Genomic DNA, 22,336 nt, shown 5'->3' with positions numbered 1-22,336 from the left:
AAAAATCTAGAATTCTCACGACACTGCATCCGTGAATAGTAATTAGTAATTTAGCTATAACTCATAATATAGGCCTCCAAATTAGGTGATTTTTGAACCATTGAAAACTTAAAACATTTAGGAACATTTCTTATGAGGACTACTTTGATGGAATCTGTCTTTAAAATGGTTAAATTGGCCTATAAACAGGAACCATGAATTCTGATTAAAGCCAGACCTAGTTAGGTAGAAACTGAATAGTATGTAGAAAAATAAGTATAACTTGAGATCTAGACCTTAAAATGGAGTGATTCTTGATTTAAATGAAAGGTAAGACACCAAGCTATAAATTGTATGAGGACCATAGGAGCAAATTCTGTCTTTAGGATGCCCAAAGAATTAATAGAAAATAGGGTACTGTAGACCCTTATTTTGTGATGAGTATGTGCATTGAGGCCGTAGGAAACCCGATGATGAAAAATTATATGACTGTAAGATGTAATTGGAGCTGAATTATTAATTTCGTGGCATGATCTTGAAAAAATAAAAAAATAATAATAAAGTTTTGAGGAAATTAATTTAATTAAATTTAAATAAAATTTTATTTTATTTAAATTTAATATGGGTAGTTCTTAAATGGATCTAATTAAGTTTAATTAGGCTCTATGGGCCTAAGAAAGCCTAGTTAGAAATTTTAAATGGGACCCATTTAATTATTTTCTAAAAATTAAAATAACAAAATATCTCTCTCCTCCTTGGTCCCACTCTCTTCCTCACTCCCTATTGGTGCCTTCCATTTTTCCTGTCTTCCTATTGGTTGAAACACCTCACCCATATCCCAGTCTTATTCGAATTCTGCAATCGTAGTTGTTTAAGTCATATAAACTTTATCACCCTAAGACTCCAAATCCTACCACACCTCTTCCTCATTCCCTATTGGTGCCTTCCATTTTTTCCTGTCTTCCTATTGGTTGAAACACTGAGCCCATATCCCAGTCTTATTCGAATTCTGCAATTGTAGTTGTTTAATTCATCTAAACTTTATCATCCTAAGACTCCAAACCCTATCACACCTCTCTCCCAAAACCCTATAAATACCCTACTAGAGAAGGGAAGAAGGGGATGATGGGAGGAAAGAGGAAGAGAAAATTCAAAGCTATAAGAAATTTAGAGATATTCAAGACTTTTTGAGTTCTTCCTTATTTTTTCTTTCCTTCAAGAAGATTTTCATAAAAGATTTCTGAAAGGTCAATTTTTATTGTTTTTTTTTTTCAAGATCTATGCCACACAATATTTTAATTCTATGCTCTTTGTCTTCAATTTATTTTATATGTTCATATAGATTATGTAATCATGTTTAATTTGAGGGGATACACAACTTTGCACATGTTTAGTTTCTGTCTCTCGTACTTTTTTTATTTTTCCTTATTGTCTTTATTTTTTATTACAAACAAAATTGGTAAGTAGCCCTAAGGTAAGTACCAAAGAGGGCATTTGCGTGGAGCTTATATGGAGCTAAACGGGAGTAAGCCAGGGATATCATTGCCATACTAGAAGAGAAGACCCCTTTTTTAAGGGTAGTTTGCCCCAATGGCAACTGCATTTACCAATAAATAAGTAGCTCTAAACTTCTCGAATAACCATTGGCATGAAATTGTAGTAATAATAGAACTTTCATTTGGTAAATTAAAATTAACTTTGTTTTTAATTTAACTGACTTTTGCATGTAATTAATTTAAATAAATACTTTGTAAATTAAAATTAATCTTGTTTGTAAATTAAACTAATATTGGCATGTAAAATAAATTTAATTTAATACTTGGTAATTGTAAAATAAATTTGCATGTTAGAAATCTTTATTAGGTTGTGATTGTTTGGGACTTATGTGATATTAGAATAAATTACACATGTACATAATTAACTTAGTTCAATTATCCTTAGGGTAACTTGGTGAAAATTAATTAATTAGGTTAAATAGAAACATAGGGTTATTTGAAATTGAATTTGTTTGTAAATTAAATTCCCAATAATAAATTAATTTTAGTCATCTGGTAAATATCATTTAAATAATTAGCAACCCCATAGATAGGAATTACTTGTGCATGAAAATTGTGTGTAAACAACAACCCTTTTTTGTGAATTACTTGCGTGTGTAGGATTAGAATTGTATTTTTTAGGATAAAGTTTAATAAAGGAATAATAAACAAGACTTCTAGAAACATTAGTAGAGGACTGGCACTCGAATTAACGAGGTTAGACCAGGCGTAAGGGGTGCCTAACACCTTCCCCTTACGTACCCATTATCCCGAACCTAGACATTGGGCTATGGTAATGACGGTTGTGGAAACTCTGCAAGGAGTAAGTTGCCATCCATGACCCTCGGAAGAAACACTGAATATGTCCCGGTTATTACTCGGGTGGCGACTCCTGTCTATCTATGCCTTCGTGGCATAAATTCTTAGTACCGTGGTAGTGTTATGGGAAGACGGTACTTACCAGTGGTTTGATTCTATTAGGATTGTATGAAGTGCATGTCTAGGAAATGTTGTCTAAGGAGGTGGTACTTAAGTGAGACCATTGTGACTCCACCATCTTTCCTGGGCATTACCTGGTGCATTTTATATAATTCTAATGGATGATATTTCGCCTCACGCCCCACCCCTATAGTTTGGCGACTCCACTGGAGACTAAATGGATAGTTACTCCAACATGTTTCTATTAGTCTAATATTATTCCTTTGTTAAACTTTTTGCATTGCACTACACTATCACACGGATCACCCTTACCCTTTTAGCCTCGTTAGTACTAGCCAAGGAGACCATGGTTCTACTCGAGCTATGACGAATTGGTGAATGCTAGCACCCCATGCCCGTACCTTCGAGTATATAAAAGAGCCACAGCTCCGGCCGTTGTGCTTAATCGACAAGCTCTCGCATGGGTGACCCTTTTCGTACCCAATAAAGCCCATGAGCCATAGATTTCAACCCTAGGTACCCCGTAGATTTTTATTGTGCTGGATTCGTGTCCTTACTATTCAAACCATAAGTTCTAGTGGTAGTTGAGATGAACCTAGGCCTATGCATAAACCCAATGTGTGTATAGGCCCAAGTCCATTTTAAAACCCATGCTAAGCAAGAGGATGCTTACTTATGGTTAAACTTTAAGGATACAAATCATTTTTTTATAGAGGAAAGGTCGTCCTGGACCACCCCTGTTGGTGCGTCTAGTGTACCATAACCTAGGATAGATTTTTTTTTTTTTTCTTACCCTACACGTGAGAGTTGAAGGTATAAGGGGGCGAAGATTCAGTTCTGGAGACATTCTTTTCGATTTATCATTTAGTCTTTGGTCCGATTTTAGTTCGGTTTATACAGTTCGGTTTTGGTTCAGTTTTGGTCGTACTAGTACGATTCGGTTTCGGCTTTGTAAAGGCAAAGGTAAAAATGAAAGTGCATATTCATGCATTCATGCATTGCATTTGTACATAGCATAAGATGTTAAAACCTTGTATTTTTTTTCTCTTGTAGTAAACATAGCTTTAGAACACATCAGGAAGACTTCTAATCAGGTCACTTGGGTTAGGGAGGGAAAGAGATTAGTAAGAGTTACACCTGCGCAAGCTAAAATGGAAGACACTAAGGTCATGTTTAGACAGGTGCTTGAAGAAGCTTTGAATGCCAAGATGGCTGAGCTTGAAGGAAAAATCATAGCCAACTTTGAGAAGAAGTTAGAGATGGGTGGGCCTAGTGATATTCAGGTGAAAAGGCCTGAAGAAGAGACTAGTAAAAAGAAGGCCTTTGATGATGTTTGGGATGAAGAAGATTATCTCCAAGACAAGGCCAAAAAGAAAGAAAAGGGGAGAAGTGAGGATATTAGAGTTGTTACTGAGATGATGGAAAAACTTCAAGCCAGTGTGAAAAAGCAAGCTGAATTTACTGGAATGGGGCTGTTAGATGCAGATGACTTTGACATCCAATTGGATGGAAATCTACCTGAAAAAATCAAGATGCCTGATTTGGCTAAATTCGATGGTACTGGTGACCCAAAAACCCACCTCAGGTCTTATCTTATAGTCATGAAAACAACTGTTTTGACTAAGAACCAAGTCACTCAGTTCTTTTCTATGTCACTAGAAGGGGTTGCATCATCATGGTATCATGGGCTAGAAGCCACTGTGAGAAAAGATTGGGAGGAGCTAGTTAGGAGATTTGTGCAACAATACTCCTATAATACAGCTTTAGATGTTACCCTGAGAGACTTAGAGACCACTAGGCAAAAACCAAATGAAACCTTTTCAGAGTATCTATTGAGATGGAGGAAAAAGGCCATGAAGATGACCAATAGGCCAGCTGAAAAGGATCAAGTGCGATTGGTAGTGAAAAGTCTACAGCCTAGTTATTATGAGAAACTTTGTTATTATCCCTTGGCTACCTTTGAACAGCTATATGATGCTGGGATATTAGTGGAGGATGTATTGAACAATGAAAGGAAGAGTTATCAGCCCAAGAGGGGAGGATACCAGTCAGCTGGCAATATTACTGGAGAAAACAAAGTCATTGAGGTTCAAACCGTGTCCCGCACCCCTAGAAAGTTCTCTCAATTCAACCAACCTCTATCTAAAGTCTTCGAGCGACTCAAAGCTCGGGGTCTCCTCCAACCCTTGGCACCTAGACCACCACCAAACCCACTGCTACCCAATTACAATGCTAACCTATATTGCCAATTCCATCAAACTCATGGCCATGACACTGATAGATGTTTTCGGCTAAAACACGAAGTTCAAGACTTGATCGATGCTAAGAAAATAGCTGACCCAGAAAATCGACCCAACACACGCACCAACCCAATGCCCAACCATAATGTTTCACCTCCACCAGGACTTTACATGATTTCCACCACCTCAATTGACCCTGACCAAATTCTCAACCTTATCCAACCTATCCAAAAGCTTGATGAACCTTGATCTGTAATGACAATTGATATTTGGGATAGTTCCAGTGATGAGGAAGGTTTGTTAGATGTTTGGGTTGACTCTGACGGAGAGGAAAAGAGTAGGGTGAGCCACATGACCAAGAGTGGTAGATATTATCCTGATCCACCCATGGAGAAGGACGACGTGAGAGGGAAAGCCAAGGTGTTAGCTGAAGAGGACACAGATGAAGAGGATGATCAGTTTCTTAGGCAATTGAAGAGGACTCAGGCTAGCGTAACGGTCTGGGAATTGCTATTGGCATCAGAAAAACACAGAACCGCACTGACCAAGGCCCTGAGTGTACTCAAGGTCTCCACGGAGATAACTCCAGAAGAGATTGCCAAAGTTGTGCTTATAGAAGATGGGGGTCATATTACTTTCTCTAATCATGATCTCCCAGCTGAGGGGAGAAACCATAGTAGGGCTTTGTTCGTGACCGCCGAGGTTGGAGGGTGGAAAGTGCCTTGTGTGATGATAGATGATGGGTCAGCCATCAACGTATGCCCTCTGAAGATTTTGCCAAAATTAGGAATTTCTATGTCTGAACTAACTAGTTCTGATCTGGTTATCAGGGCCTATGATGATTCAAAGAGAAACGTGATAGGGGTATTCAAGACTATGGTTAAGGTGGGGCCTATAGAGACTGAAGTTGAGTTCACTGTGCTAGACATCACCGTGACATTCTCCTTACTGTTGGGTAGAATCTGGTTCCATCCCTTAGGTGGAGTCCCCTCTACACTCCACCAAAAGATCAAGATCCCACACCAAGATGGTGTAATCACCATAAATGCTGAAAGAGATGGGGAAGTAGCTATGCTGCAAGTGGATGGTTCGGTACCACTATTGTCTGGTTTCCAAGTTACTGGGATCTATGGAGACTGGATGGACCCTAGGGTGGCCACTATGATGAAAGAGATGAAGTTTTTTCCTGGCATGGGTCTGGGAAAACGAGCTAATGGCTTAGTGACTTTTCCAGAAATAAAGGGGCAGATCACTAGATATGGGCTGGGCTATCAGCCAACTGAAGATAAAGAGCGATTCAAGCCCACCAAGTTTATCAGGGAGGGCGCAATTGCATGGATTGATGACCAGGAGCTGCCGCATGTTGAGGAATTAGAACAAGAGGTCAATGCCATCAAGTTAAGGTCTGCATGGAAGCCAAGCACTTGGACCTACACCCCTAAGTTTGAGTCTGTCTTTTGTAATGCTCACAGTAGTGATACTGATATTGTTATTTCTGATGTACTTGATGACAATTTTGAGGCAAAAATAAATAATATGACTAGTCCTTTTGCTTACTTGTTTGATGTTCATTCTAATGGCTATACGCATGGCATTCATAATCATTTAGAATCTGTTTCTGTTAATGCATTAAAATCAATCTCTATTAATTTGGGTACACCAGATGATCCTAAAGACATTAAGTTAGCTGAAGATTTAACCCAAAAAGAAAGAGATAAATTTATAGCCTTATTAATAAAGTACCAAGAAGCATTTGCCTGGTCTTATAAAGATATGCCAGGAATTGATCGAGACATAGTACAACACAGGATCCCCACAGACCCTAACATGAGGCTAGCAAAACAAAAGAAGCGTCGCCTTAGGCCAGAATGGGAAGAAAAGATAGCTCAAGAGGTGAAAAAGCTCATTGAGGCTAATTTCATTGAAGTAATTGAGTATCCCGAGTGGTTAGCCAACATTGTGCCAGTCCCCAAGAAGGATGGGCGAGTTCGGATGTGTGTAGATTATAGGGACCTGAATAAGGCTACTCCTAAGGATGATTTCCCATTGCCTCACATCGATGTGCTTGTTGACAGTGCTGCTTGCATGGCCATGTACTCTTTCATGGATGGTTTTTCGGGATATAATCAGATCCTCATGGATTTGATAGATAAAGCAAAGATAGCTTTTATCACTGAATGGGGGACTTATTGTTATAAGGTCATGCCTTTTGGGCTAAAAAATGCTGGTGCAACTTATCAGAGAATGGCTACTATGTTATTTCATGACATGATGCACAAAGAAGTTGAAGTATATGTGGATGACATGGTAGTAAAATCCCCAACTAGGGAGAGACATTTTGAGGCATTAGAGAAGTTCTTTCAGAGGGTCATCAAGTATAAATTGAGATTGAACCCTAGCAAGTGTGTGTTTGGGGTCACTTCAGGCAAGCTGTTAGGGCATATGATCAGTAGAAAAGGGATTGAGGTTGACCCAGATAAGGTGAAGGCAATCCAGGAGATGCCAGCCCCGAGAACAGAAAAAGAGATTAGAGGTTTCTTAGGAAAATTACAGTACATCAGTAGGTTCATAGCTAGGCTCACAACTACTTGTGAACCAATTTTTAAGCTACTAACAAAGAATCAGCCAGTGGTGTGGAATGAGCAATGTTAAGAGGCATTTGAAAAGATAAAGCAGTACCTGAGCAATCCACCAATTTTGTCACCACCCATCCCTGACATCCCTCTAATCCTCTACCTATCAGTGGAAAACATGGCCCTGGGGGCAATGTTAGCACAAGAAGTAGAGAATCTGGAGAGAGCCATCTATTACATTAGTAAGAAACTCCTTGCTTATGAGGAGAATTATTCACTAATAGAAAAAACCTGTCTGGCTGTAGTATGGGCAACTAAGAAGTTAAGGCACTACTTTCAGACCCATCGAGTTATTGTAGTGTCCCGGATGGATCCTTTAAAGTACCTATTTGAAGTACCGACGCTAGTTGGAAAATTGGCCAAATGGTTGGTCCTACTGTCTGAATTTGATATTGTGTATGAGACACGAAAAACCATCAAAGGGTGTGTAGTGGCCGAATTTCTTTCTGAAAATCCAGTTAATGAAGAGGAAGAAGTCGAAACAGCCTTCCCGGATAAGAGTCTCAAGCTAATAGAGGTCCAGCCATGGAAAATGTACTTTGATGGGGCCATGAATAAAAGCGGAGCCGGTATAGGGGTAGTTTTGGAAGCACCAAATGGAGAACAATTGTTAATGTCAAAAAGGCTATGTTTCCCAACCACTAATAATATTGCAGAATATGAGGCTTGCATTTGTGGCCTAGAGGCATTAATAGCTGTTGGGGCTAAAAAAGTGGATGTGTTTGGAGATTCAATGCTAGTAGTTTCCCATATTAAAGGTGAATGGGAATTGAAAGAAGAAAAGTTGAGGCCATACCTAGAGTATGCTAAGAAACTATTATTTAGCTTTGAGGAAGTGACAATGAAGCACATGCCTAGAGCTCAAAACCAGATGGCTGATGCTCTAGCCACGCTGGCATCCTTATGGGAGAAGGGTGATCAGAAGTTGACCCAGCCAGTTATCCTGATGAGGAGTAGAATCCCATGCTATGAAGGGTTAATAATAGCACATTTAGATCTAGAAGATGAGATGAAATGGTATGAGGACATAAGAAGATATTTAGAGGTAAGAGAATACCCACAGTCAGCCAATAGTAGGGATAGAGCTACAATTCGTAGATTAGCCACTCAGTTCACTTTGGCTGGGGGGCAACTCTACAAGAGGTTCTTCGAAGGACTATTGCTCCTGTGTGTGACAAAAAAGAAGTCTGAGCAGATAATGGAGGAAGTACATGCAGGAGTGTGTGGTCCTCACATGAACGGAAGGGTATTAGCGGGCAAAATTTTAAGATTGGGCTATTACTGGTCTACCATGGATACTAACTGCGCTAAATTTGTGAAAAGATGCCATGACTGCCAAATCCATGGGAATTTGAATCACCTACCGTCCAGTGAACTCTACAGTATGACTTCACCATGGCCATTCTCAATATGGGGCATAGACATTATTGGGAAGATTTCTCCCACGGCTTCTAATGGCCATAGATTTATCATTGTGGCAATTGACTATTTCACCAAGTGGGTTGAAGCTGAATCTTATAAAGTCGTAGGGGCCAAGCAGATAAGTAAGTTTGTGCGAAAGAACTTGATTTGCAGGTTTGGGGTACCCCATGAGATAGTATCAGATAACGGCAGCCAGTTCAAAGGTGATTTCTTAAAATTAATTACCGAATTCAAGATTAAGCATCACAAGTCTTCACCGTACAGGCCACAGACTAATGGAGCAGTAGAAGCAGCAAATAAGAATGTGAAAACCATTTTGAGAAAAATGGTTGAAACCTATAAGGATTGGCCTGAGAAGCTCCCTTATGCTCTTTGGGGTTATCGCACTACTACAAGAACATCCACAGGGGCAACTCCATTCTCTTTAGTGTATGGGACTGAAGCAGTGCTACCCATTGAGTTAGAGGTCAAATCCTTGAGAGTGATACTAGAAGCTAAGATTCCAGAAAATGAGTGGGCCTAGAAAAGATATGAAGAACTAGCTTTGATTGATGAGAAGAGGATGCAAGCCTTGTATCATATGCAGGCTTATCAAAGAAAGATAGCAAGGGCCTTTAATAAGAAGGTGAAGCCAAGAAAGATCAAAGAGGGAGACATGGTTTTGAAACAAGCTCGGCCCATCCCTTTTGATCCAAGAGGAAAGTTCAAGCCAAATTGGGATGGTCCATACATAGTAAAAAAGATCTTGTCAGGAGGTGCTGTAAGAATATCAGAACTGGATGGGAATAAATTTCAAGAACCAGTCAACTTAGACAAGCTCAAACGGTACTTTGTGTGAGATAGGCCCGCTAGGCTGTAAACTTACAAAAGACGGTCTAGGCAAAAGTAAGGGTCAAAAAAAAAATGCTAGATTGAAAACTTGCGAAAAGCAGTCTAGGCAAAAGGAGAGATGAGAGAAGATCTGGATGGAAAACCTGAAAAGGTCATTCAGCAGGTTATAAAACTTATTTCTAACTTTGGAAGGTTAGAAATTTGGCAAAACCTAATGTAAGAGGGAGTAATGGTGTACCTGAATAAATAAAGAATTTTTTTATTGCATTAACTAGGAATGGATTTTATTTAATTATGATCGCGAATGTTTGTTCCATGAGGGATACATCAAATGATTAAGTAATTGAACTGCATTGTTTTGATTTAATCTATGCCTTCTAAAAAATAAAAAAATAAAAAGGGGAGCTTGCTAGGTGGAAAACCCGAAAGGGCCGCTTAGGCAAAAGTTAGAGCAAGCCCGCTGAGATGAAAATCCAAAAGGACATTTCAGGCAAAAGTTAGGGCACAGAGAATGGAGTTCATGAAAGAGAAATGAGTCAAGATATAAACCATAGGGGGAGAGAAGAAAAAAGAAAAATCAGAGAGAAATTGTATTGTGACCTTAAGGAAGTCTTTTTTGGTGAACAATTCTTCTAAAAAACTTTGAGGCTATAAGAAAGTTTTTTGCAAAAAGAGATCCCCCGGAGAACTAAGTTTTTTTTCAGAATCTTTAGTAAAATCAGCATGCCCATGATAGGAAGTAGCATACAGGAAACATAAAAATCAGAGAGAATTTTGAGACCCAATCATTCTAAATTTTTCAAATCATGACAGATATTTTTTGGTAATTCCTTAGACGTTGTTTAGGGCGCATGACATAGTTGTGTAAGGCATAGAAGAACATGCATCAACATGTCACCTGTGGGTGTGTAAGGCGTAGAATAACATGCATCACCACAGTTTCAATTATCGAATTACGAGGGGGTCTGATTTTTCCTCAGGATAGCGAGGGGGATACGTAGGTAGTTTAGGACCGCAGTCCTAAATACGAACCCATAACATTTCATGATAGATATTTTTTGGTAAGTCCTTAGACATTGTTTAGGGCATATGGCATAGTTGTGTAAGGCGTAGAAGAACACGCATCAACATGTCACCTGTAGGTGTGTAAGGCGTAGAAGAACATGCATCACCACAGTTTCAAGTGTTGAACTACGAGTGGGTCTGATTCTTCCTCAGGATAATGAGGGGGATACGTAGGTAGTTTAGGACTGCGGTCCTAAATACGAATCCACAATATTTCAAATCACACAGTTATCACTGTTATGAGACCGTAGCTAGTCTCATGACGCAGAGTGTATTGACAGAGCAAGATACACTCATTTTTCACATGACACAGTTATTACTGTTATGAGACCGTAGCTAGTCTCATAATATAGAGTATGTCGACCGAGCAAGATATACTTGATTCTCATAGCCAATGTTTTATAGTTATTAGAAATTTGAGTTTCACTTTGATGAAACTTGAGCAATGCTTTCGCATTGATTTCAGCTTTCGCCAAAGTGGGGGGCAAACTGTAGACCCTTATTTTGTGATGAGTATGTGCATTGAGGCCGTGGGAAACCCGATGATGAAAAATTATATGACTGTAAGATGTAATTGGAGGCATGGAGCTGAATTATTAATTCCGTGGCATGATCTTGAAAAAATAAAAAAATAAAAATAAAGTTTTGAGGAAATTAATTTAATTAAATTTAAATAAAATTTTATTTTGTTTAAATTTAATATGGGTAGTTCTTAAATGGATCTAATTAAGTTTAATTAGGCTCTATGGGCCTAAGAAAGCCTAGTTAGAAATTTTAAATGAGACCCATTTAATTATTTTCTAAAAATTAAAATAACAAAATATCTCTCTCCTCCTTGGCCCCACTCTCTTCCTCACTCCCTATTGGTGCCTTCCATTTTTCCTGTCTTCCTATTGGTTGAAACACCTCACCCATATCCCAGTCTTATTCGAATTATGCAATCGTAGTTGTTTAAGTCATCTAAACTTTATCACCCTAAGACTCCAAATCCTACCACACCTCTTCCTCATTCCCTATTGGTGCCTTCCATTTTTTCTTGTCTTCCTATTGGTTGAAACACCTCACCCATATCCCAGTCTTATTCGAATTCTGCAATTGTAGTTGTTTAAGTCATCTAAACTTTATCATCCTAAGACTCCAAACCCTATCACACCTCTCTCCCAAAACCCTATAAATACCCTACTAGAGAAGGGAAGAAGGGGATGATGGGAGGAAAGAGGAAGAGAAAATTCAGAGCTATAAGAAATTTAGAGATATTCAAGACTTTTTGAGTTCTTCCTTATTTTTTCTTTTCTTCAAGAAATTTTCATACAAGATTTCTGAAAGGTCAGTTTTTATTGTTTTTTTTTTCAAGATCTATGCCACACAATATTTTAATTCTATGCTCTTTGTCTTCAATTTATTTTATATGTTCATATAGATCATGTAATCATGTTTAATTTGAGGGGATACACAACTTTGCACATGTTTAGTTTCTGTCTCTCGTACTTTTATTATTTTTCCTTATTGTCTTTATTTTTTATTACAAACAAAATTGGCAAGTAGCCCTAAGGTAAGTACCAAAGAGGGCATTTGCGTGGAGCTTATATGGAGCTAAACGGGAGTAAGCCAGGGATATCATTGCCATACTAGAAGAGAAGACCCCTTTTTTAAGGGTAGCTTGCCCCAATGGCAACTGCATTTACCAACAAGTAAGTAGCTCTAAACTTCTCGAATAACCATTGGCATGAAATTGTAGTAATAATAGAACTTTCATTTGGTACATTAAAATTAACTTTATTTTTAATTTAACTGATTTTTGCATGTAATTAATTTAAATAAATACTTTGTAAATTAAAATTAATCTTGTTTGTAAATTAAACTAATATTGGCATGTAAAATAAATTTAATTTAATACTTGGTAATTGTAAAATAAATTTGCATGTTAGAAATCTTTATTAGGTTGTGATTGTTTGGGACTTATGTGATATTAGAATAAATTGAGATATAGATCTTATTACAAGTTGCGAAAATCACAGGTAACGCTCCCGGTTCAGCCTTTATGCTGTCGGATCGGGGTTGTTATATGAAAATCTATTTGAATGATGCATTGCATATATATTAAATAAATAATATAATTAATGCTGGTTAATTTACTTACTGAGCTTGTATAAGCTTATCCCTTTTCCCTAACGTTCAGATGTAGGTTTGTCGGATTAAAAGAGTTCTATGGAGAGAGAGCATCAAGGGTAACTTTAAAGCTTTTCTTCATGTATAATGTATGGGTAGATAGACATGTAATATATGAATGGATAATACTGTACTGTTAATAATACAAAATTGGAGTATGTAATATTTTAAATATGAATGATGATGTTATGTTTGTGTTTATGTTAACTCCTTTGGGAGTATACAAGCTAAACCATTATGCTTTAGAGTTTTATGTATGTTAAGGTTTAAATTCTGAATCAAATTTATGTTATGAATGTCTAAGCATGTATGAAAAGACTAAAATGTAATAAATTGGAGTATGATTAGATGACGAAATACGGGAATATATGTATGTTTTACAAGTTTTAGTCTTGTTACGGGTTTCGACAGCTTTAAACTGACCCGATGCCTAGCACCGGTAATAGCCTCCTAGCTTAGTCATTACAAGTATCACATGAATTAAATGTGTTGTGTGAGATTTATAAGACCTATTTATTTAAATAGGTTAAACATATTGTGTTGTGTTATGTGATACGTTAATAACTCATTTATTTTAATGGGCTACACAGGTCATGTTTTGTAATTTGTGTTATAAACGTATGCTTCAGTGGTAGAGGAAGAGAGGTTAGGGACTATGGCCCTAGGTTTATTAAAAAACCAATTAACTTGGTTAAAAATTTTTTTAATATAATTTTATATGTTTAAAATTAAATTAATTTTCTAATTTTATGAAAATAATATTAATATGGTCCTTTATATTTAAAATTAAAGTAGCCCCATAAATTTAAAATTTTTTATATTTTATTAGGCCATTTATTTATTTGAATTTGTAATATCTTAACTCAAATTATTAATTTTATTTTAATTATAACTTAGAATTTGAGTGAGCCAAATAAAAATTTCTATTTAAAGTATAGTCCATACTGCTTTAAAAATAATTCATTTAAAAAATATTTTCTTATATTAATTTTTAAAGTAAAACCTTAAAAAAATAAAAAGTTTGTTCTCTCTCATATTAAATATTAATTTTTTATTTAAACATTTTTAAATTTCAGCTACTATAATCTTATCTTGTATAATATAATAATAGTTATCTAATATTCTTTTTATTATATCTCCTAAAAATTTAAAATTTTAAAATTTACAATTCCATACATGCTCATCATATTATATATCTCTAAAAATTATTTTTTAATTAAATTCTATATTAAATTAAAAAAATAGTAAATTATTTTTTTAGAAAACATATTAATATATATTTAAATAATTATTCACTAAAACGTTGTTTATAAAATTTAAAAATTTATTTTTAAAAACTGTTTCTCATTTAAAATATAAGAATATTAATAATGATAGTTCAAAGATTGCCTCATGGCAATAGGCATATGTCTTTTTTCTTATTTTATTTATTTTTTTATTGGTATATATTAAATAATTTTAAAAAATAATAAAAAAATAATATATTAATCAACTTATTCAATTATTAACACTTGAAATAAAATTATAATATAAAATTTTATAATATGATAATGAAAATATAAATTATAGAAAAATATATATTAAATTATATTATTAAAATAAAATAATAAATAATTTGCATAACGGCCAAGTAAAATGAAGTGTTATTTCAACCTTTTAGAATTAAATCATGGCGTTATTACTGGAATCTGTGGTGGGTTTAAACATTTTAACACAATTAATTAAATAAATTATATTTAAATTAATCATTTTTATATTATACATGTAGATTACGAGCCCAACTTTTATGTCTAATCATTAACAGCATTAAAATATGGTCTTAAAACACCGTCTTTATTTAGTAAAACATCAATGGATGGACCCACCTTGTCATCTTCGATCACCAAACCGAGACATTGTTGGCAGGTAAGGAGGATGACGATGATGTTTTCAGATTCTCACTTTATTCAATTTGCTGATTTTTTTTTAATATTAATTTATTGCTTTTTCAAAATCAATGGATAATTTTGGTGTGTGAATTCTTTACCTTTCCATCAAACTTCAATTCATTTCATCTCTTTAGTGATCTAACTTGCTCCTTGAAAACGCACTTGAATAGTAAGACAATTCAATTAGACCTGATCAAAGGTTGATTTAGGTTTCAAATTGAGCTGAAATTGGCATATGTTAAATTTAAAATTGACTCGAGTTATTAATTAAAGAGTCTAAATTAAAATTAAACTTACTATAGAAACTAATTTCAATTCTCTCTTCAGATTTAAATTGAAATTAGATTAGAATTGCCTGTTCAAATTATTTGTTTTAGTTCAATTTTTTTTTTTAAATAGGTAGTTGGATTAAACAATTTTTAAATTATAATTAAAATCGTGAAAAACTAGAATTATAATTATCTTTGAATCGACTGAAATTAGACCGAAACCAATCAAGAATCAGAAAAGGCTGAAATCAAATTAGTCTAATCCAATTCCAATTCACTATCTTCCCGGAATCTGAATTGTCCGTTTCGGCCTGAAATTGACTCATCCATCAACAGGGTCTGTCCCTAAAAGCTTAATGCCGTTACTTGAAAGCAAGCATAAAGGCATCAAAATTTTAGTGTTGGGCTGCCTAATGGGCATGGTACTACCGTAAAAACCATCGAATGTGGGAGCATGCTGATAAGCTCTTCCATTTAGTTCTTATTTTGGTGTGTGACGTCATTTGATTCTATTAAAATCTTCATTTTTTATTCATTTAGAATTTGAATTCTCACACAATTATATGTGAATTCTATTTTTTTAAAATTAAAAATTTTTTAAATTAAAAAAAATAATAAAATTTTTTATTTTAATATGAGAATTAAAAAAAAAATCAATTGAATTGAAGATTTCAAATAAAGGGTTTATGAATTGAACATTGGGACTATCCTTATCTCATTGGAGACAATTTGAGAGAGCCACCAAGAGCCATTGATATTTGGCTAATATATTTAGTGGCAATGAAATCGTTTTTAAGGTTATGAGGTTTTGAATTCTAGTCCCAATTAGAATCGATTATATATATATAATTTAAATCGGTACGTTAGTATTTAATGGATAACTTGAATTTATAAGGAGAATGATTATATTGAATTTTTTTGTGTGATTATAAAAGGAAAAGGTTTATGGAGGTGTGATAGATTAAAAGAGAAAGGAAGAAGAATGCGTAGGGAAAACCAAAGATGATGTGGACATAACTAATGATGTGGACATAATATTGAACAAAATGAATAAAAAAAAATTGTATAGCCAACCTAACTAGTTTGGGATTAACACTTAGTTGTTGTATAAAAGTAAAAGTATACTTTGTTATATTCCCGAATCAGTTGATAGTATGGACCACCACTTCTCCATTCTCTCTGCTTGGAAATGTAAAACAAGAATTGAACATTGGCAGCAGAGAAGTGTGGGCGTTGAGTAAGTGGAACTTTCAACTTCCAAGTTGCTCTCAGTAATTATGCCCCCTACTATTATATGTCATCTCTCTGCCTTTGAAAGTTCGACATATGACACAACAAACACTTGTGAATGTATTATTATCACCTAGTTAAAACAGAACACCATTATGGCACCTTGTCCACTTGTGTATATTCCCACAAATCCCATTCGCATATATGGTCTTGAGCTTCCACAGTTCTTTTTGGTAATCCTACTGTCCACTTCTATGCACAACCCCACTTTAGTGACATCAACAACTGCAAATTGTCTATATGGATTATGTATTTATGTACAAGAAACAAACTGTGGAAGCTCTGAAGCTCAAGCTCATTTATTATATTACCATGCTTTCCTTCAGAAAGTTGAGGAAATGAGTAATTATTTTCATGGTTAATAGTATCATGGGTCAGAGTCACTCCTCTTCTTTGTCATATAACATACCTGAGAATTTTATTTTCTTTCTTCTAAACCTGAAATTCAGCATCACCATCCAATTTGGAGGATTATTCATGTTAGATGGAGCAACAAAGAAGGATAAGTACAGAAAAAGAAAGAAAAAAAAAAGCAAGGAAAATATTTTCCAATGTATGACATCATTCTCTTTTGATTTTCAAAGATTACAGCCAAAGGCATCCACACAATAAAGGATTAAATTGATAGCAACAATCCCACTGATATATTATCCTAGAAGACATGTTGCACTGTTATATGATTTCTCTAGTCTTTCTCAACCTCCCTAATCTATGACCAAGTTTAGTTGAACTTTAACTAATCTCTGTCCCTCAATTCTTTCAAGACTCCAACAGTACATCAACAGGGCGGTGGCTATTGACCACCTTGCAATTGGTTCTGATCTCTCCAGGCCTCCCAGACTGTAACTCACCCATCTTTATCATTCCCTCAACAAAGGCCTCGAAAAAAGCAAGTTGGTCCTTGCTAAACAATTTCACATATTCTCTTGTTTCAGGAAATGTGAAAAGTGTTTGATCAGAATTAAGAAACCCTCTCCCTGCAACCAAGTCCTTGAAATATACATTATCAAACACTGTTGGTGTTGCATCAAGGTCTCCTGTCACATTTTCATCTCCACCAAGTGGACACAATTTGTCTAGTTTTTCTCTATATCTTGGCTCAATGGCTGGATCTGGCTTGCCTGTTCCAGATTGATTATAGAGCCTAAAAACTATAGAGAAACATCGACCTTGGCCAATGGAATGTGACCCTGAAAGGGCTACAAGATCCTTGATAGAGAGATTGAATCTTGTAAAGAGGTCTATGAGAAGGCTTGCATTGGCTCTTGGACTTGGCATGATATTGTTTGAGTCTTCTTGGCTAGCTGTCAAGCTATCTTTCCTCCCTAACCTCACCTCCCAGTAAGGTCCTCCACTCTGGTATACAAGACAAATTGACAGAAAAAATATAACCATTTTCAGCTAATAATCAACAAAACCAACTACTACTAGAATGTGGGCTGCATCAAACCATCTTCCATTCCTAGACTAGGTAAAAGGGTGGCCTCATTGGCCAGTTGTAAACTATGCACTATTTTTGCATAGAGGCCACCTTTTAATGTTGTGAATTGTGATGATTGACTAGTTGACAAAAGTTGGACAAAAAGGACCCACATCACAGAATATCCGGCGAGAATACCTTATGGCTAAAGACCCAATAATCCTCTCTTAGGGCCAAGTTGATAGGTTCTATAGAAAGAGAAAAACAACCAAAGAACAAAGTTAACAAGAGGAGAATCAATTACCAGAGCAACAGCATCTCTAGCAGCCATGACAATTATGTCTGCGCAAGAAACAGTTCCTGGACAGACCTTCTCTAACTCTTCCTTCACTTCATCGATAACTTCATAAGACCTTAGAGAATTTACATTCGAAAGAGCACCCTTCTCTCCCAGCATGGTTGGTGTATCATCCAGCAACATAGAAGCATCACAACCCTTTTACAAGAAATACAAAACAAGAATCGGAATTTCAAAAATCAAATCAGATCAAATCAAGAAACACTCATTAAAGATCTTAATTGATATAAAAAGGGTCTTATGCACTGTAGTTTTTACATTAACAAAGCAATCATGGAATTGAAAACGCATGACAGAGGCAACGCTTCTTCGCTCTCTGATCATGGCCTTCATCATCACTTCCCTCACTATCAATTCAGCTTCCGGGCATGTCTCAGAGTAGAATCCTGGCAAGAGTGGCGCTGCAGAGGCCCTAGCTACTAGTAGGAGAAAGGCTGTAAAGAGAGGAGACATGTTTTGGGCACCAGCCTAGAGTGTATGAGCTGTGGTCTAATTTTGGTGCTTGCTATGAGCTTATAGGCTTAATGGACTGATGGGTGGATGTATGTGTATGTAATGGATGGAACAAAATCATCTATGCATATGGGTATGACATGTGATGATGGGTATAGAAGAGGTATTTAGATGCTTGTTCTGGGTGTCAATAGGTTACAGGGTTATTTATTTGACAATAGTGGGCAACGTTTAGGCCAATTGGCTCATGGGTTTGAGAGGAATATCAATAGAAAGAGTCCACTAGTTGTTCTGGAGGGGTGAGAGTTGACACTTACTCTCGGAAATGTACGTGTAATATACTACTTGTGATATACGTATAATTTAAAGTAAATTAGGCCGGCAATCTTTTCCACTCCTGACCTTTCTTTTTAACTTGAATTCTCCCCTTTAATCCAATTCTGTTGACACCTTAACTTTACAAAAATATAATTATTTATTTCTTAAATTTTATAAAAGTGTAACAAAATGCCTTCATAATTATAGGATTAAATAGTTATATTTTTATAAAATTCAAATATCAAATGAAATAACTAAAAGTGAATATGTTAAGTGACTTTTTAAAAAAATAAGAATTAAAAAATATTTTCAATTCATAAATTATTTAAGTAATATATGTCAATATAATTTTTATGTTGCGTGTGATATACTCACAACTCAATTTATAAATTGCGATTGCATAATTATTTTCACTACATTATCCCAAATGATTTGCTTTAATGCACTTTGTTGTTTCTGGCAAATGAATCAACATTTGGAGCAAAAGCAATTATTCTCCTATTAAAACCAGCTGTTAAGCAATGTACCTATTGAACTTGAATATACACATAGCACTTTAACTAATGACTCTTCCAAGCAAGTATAGTAAATTTTACTTTGTCAAATGAGGAATATGAGCTTGCTAACTTTCAATGATACCCATTTGCAATTCCATTTTCAAAAACTATGACAGCTATCAAGCGGGGTAGAATTTTTTTTTTTTTAGTGGAATGAGTGATTGATGTTGTGGTTTAAATGGGTATAAGATAAAATGATGGAATATTTCAGTTGCTGTACAGGCTTGAGGATAAATGTATTAGTGTATGGTAGTAAAGGTCCTGGTTTGGCAGTTTCTATTCTGCTTGCTATGCAATTAAGCGCACCTAATGCAGGGAAAGAAACCTTTTACATGTTATGGGATTTGTGTGTCAACGTTACTGACATGTTCAAGTACACAGATTGAAAGAAATTCATGCATATCCTGTGCTTTTATGCTAGAAAGTTTGGACTCCCAAAACATACTTTCCCCACTTTCTTTCCTTGATTTTATAGCCAACTAAGAAAGTCAAAAAGCTGATAATCAGTCACAATAAATATTTATATTTATTTTTTTATCATATAAAATTCTAATTATTTTTTAGATTAAAACTTTTTTAAAAGAGATTAAGTTTTGAAACATTAAAATTGTGACATTATGCGCTATGATAATGTTAGGGATTTTGATGTTTGAGTATTTTTTTTTATTGGTCAAATGCATAATTTCATTCTTAAATTTTATTTTAAAAAAATAACTCATAGAACCATAAATTTTTATTCCATAAAACTCAAATTAAAATATTCTTTCAATCTCTATATTAAAAAGCCCAAAATCTGATTGTCCAATAGTTATTTTACACATATTGTATAATTTTTTTTAAGTAAAAATCATGAGTAAAAAAATTTAATGGCATAATTCTAATATATTCAAAATAAATAATTATGAAATACTCTCTAATAAAATTAATCTAAAGGGAACTCCTATACTTGTCAACTAAAATAACTTGTTGGGTTGAAATTCAAGGTTTGAGGATGTGAAATTAGAACAGTATGGAATGGGAGACATCTCCTATAAACATAGAAGGTGAGAAATAAAGATGAGAGATGCATGGGCATTTTGGAGAAAGCGTAGGGAACAGAGAGTGCAGAGAAAATGTTAAGTGGGTTGGCGGTTAGCCAATGAAGTGGTCCCATTGATTATGTCACTGTTACACATTGAATTTGGTGGTTTAAAATTATTTTTTTTAAAATATTATTTTAAATATTATTAAATAAATAATTTAAAATAATTATTAGTATTATTATAATTAAAATTTATTAAATTTAATTTTAAATTATTTTTTAATATTTTATAATTAATATATTTAAATAGACAATTTTTACAACCGCATTTTTAATATTAATGTTAACCATACCTTATATATTTGGCCCCATCCTAATCCTCAGTGTCCAAGCTGGGGAAGCAAGATAGAATGCCCAGTTCCTTTTCTGTAGATGCTGACACCTGTCACATGCTTCGTCCTGTTGGCTGTTCCATTTCCAAGTACTGCATAGTGGGTCAATATAATACATAATATCTTTCTATGTTTATAATTTTTTTATTTATATGTTATATATTAAATATCAAAATAAATAATATAAATAGAATAATATTAATTTATATACAATTGTATAAAAAGACAAAAAAAAAAAAGTTAATGAAGTAAACTAAAAATTAAAAAGGAAAAAGATAACATTAAAAAGTGAAAAAATAAAAAGATAAAAAAAAAAAGAATTGACCAAAATTAGAAGGTTAGATTTGGAAAGCTAAGCTCTGTTTATATATAGAAAACAATTTTCTGTTTATTTTTTTATTTTTTTAAGAAAATTTTATTTTTTATAAAAAAATAAGAAAAACGTAAAAAATTATAATTACTTCTAAATAATAAATTAAAAAAAATATATATTTTCATTATTATAAAATTATTATAAAATATATTTACAAACTTATTTTTAAAATGTAATATGTGTTATTTATTTATTTTATAATAATATAATTTTTTTATCATTGTAATAAATATTTTTTTAAAATAATTAATTAATTTTAATTATGAAAAAAAGCTATAATATCATTTTAATGATAGAATCAGGGAAATCAAACGTTAATTAAATTTTGAAAAAATAAAAAAAAATCAAAATTTCAATTATCCATATGAGATATGAGAAACTAGCATACGTGAGAACAAAACTCTATTTTTCGGTAGAAACTTTTATAAAAAAATAATTTTTAATATATCATAACAATCATAAATATAATATGAGTCATAAACATAAGATTCAACTATCATTCTAATAATAGACTTTGAATAAATAAATTCTCACAAATCTAGGAAACGTACTTGATGTGGAATTTAATTTAACCATAATAATAATTGAGAGAGACCCTTTGATTCAATAAATTAATTTCTCTATCTTGATCTTTATTTGTTACAATCCAAATTATGGACCGAACCGGCACTAAAATCTTGGCCGGCATAAAGCCCCAAGGCTAGTAGTAAGTCTTACTGTTTCCCAAATCCATAATCAAGCCCAAAATATGAGGCCCAATATGTAAATAAAATCAAAATAAAATATTATATTTTTTATTTGTGCCAAACCAATCCGATAACCATCAGATACTAAAGTTAAGGGAGCTCAGCTCAACCTTGATACCACCATTTGCAAACAAGTTAAATATCATAAAAATTTTGCATTTATTAAAAACTCTAAAGCTTAAATTGATTAGCACCTGACAAGATCATTACTACTACTAACACATGTGAAGTTCTAAAATACAATTTAAAAAAATAATAATAATACAAATACATAACTGCTAACAAACCTGCGAAGGAGGGAGCAGGTTATTTTGAAAAAGAAATCTTTTTGTAGCCTAGAAAAATAGAGTGAACAAGAGTGAGTGTTCGACTCATAGAGTAAGATATCGATTTTACAT

The 22,336-nt window shown here is 34.2% G+C and overlaps 1 protein-coding gene across 1 annotated transcript; it reads right to left on the bottom strand.

Annotated features, from left to right (window-relative positions):
- Nucleotides 1–16,842: 16,842 nt before the first annotated feature.
- LOC110662944 (peroxidase 17) lies at nucleotides 16,843–18,712 on the bottom strand. Its single transcript, XM_058154349.1, has 3 exons — nucleotides 18,337–18,712; nucleotides 18,025–18,216; nucleotides 16,843–17,656 (listed from the first exon to the last, which is right to left on the bottom strand). Exons 1-3 carry the CDS (start codon nucleotides 18,529–18,531, stop codon nucleotides 17,060–17,062), a joined length of 984 nt encoding a protein of 327 aa, XP_058010332.1. The 5' UTR covers nucleotides 18,532–18,712; the 3' UTR covers nucleotides 16,843–17,059.
- Between the last annotated feature and the right edge of the window lie 3,624 nt (nucleotides 18,713–22,336).

The sequence above is a fragment of the Hevea brasiliensis genome, chromosome 10 (assembly GCF_030052815.1).
Source record: "Hevea brasiliensis isolate MT/VB/25A 57/8 chromosome 10, ASM3005281v1, whole genome shotgun sequence".
Lineage (NCBI taxonomy): Eukaryota > Viridiplantae > Streptophyta > Magnoliopsida > Malpighiales > Euphorbiaceae > Hevea > Hevea brasiliensis.
This window is presented reverse-complemented; position numbering and strand designations above follow the sequence as displayed.

What these genes read in the sequence shown, in the direction of transcription:
- LOC110662944 (XM_058154349.1), bottom strand. Translation starts at nt 18,531, where the DNA reads ATGTCTCCTCTCTTTACAGCCTTTCTCCTACTAGTAGCTAGGGCCTCT. An exon ending in TCCATGATTGCTTTGTTAAT is followed by an intron (nt 18,217 to 18,336) that starts GTAAAAACTACA and finishes TTCTTGTAAAAG; the next exon opens with GGTTGTGATGCTTCTATGTT. An exon ending in CTAGAGATGCTGTTGCTCTG is followed by an intron (nt 17,657 to 18,024) that starts GTAATTGATTCT and finishes CTTGTATACCAG; the next exon opens with AGTGGAGGACCTTACTGGGA.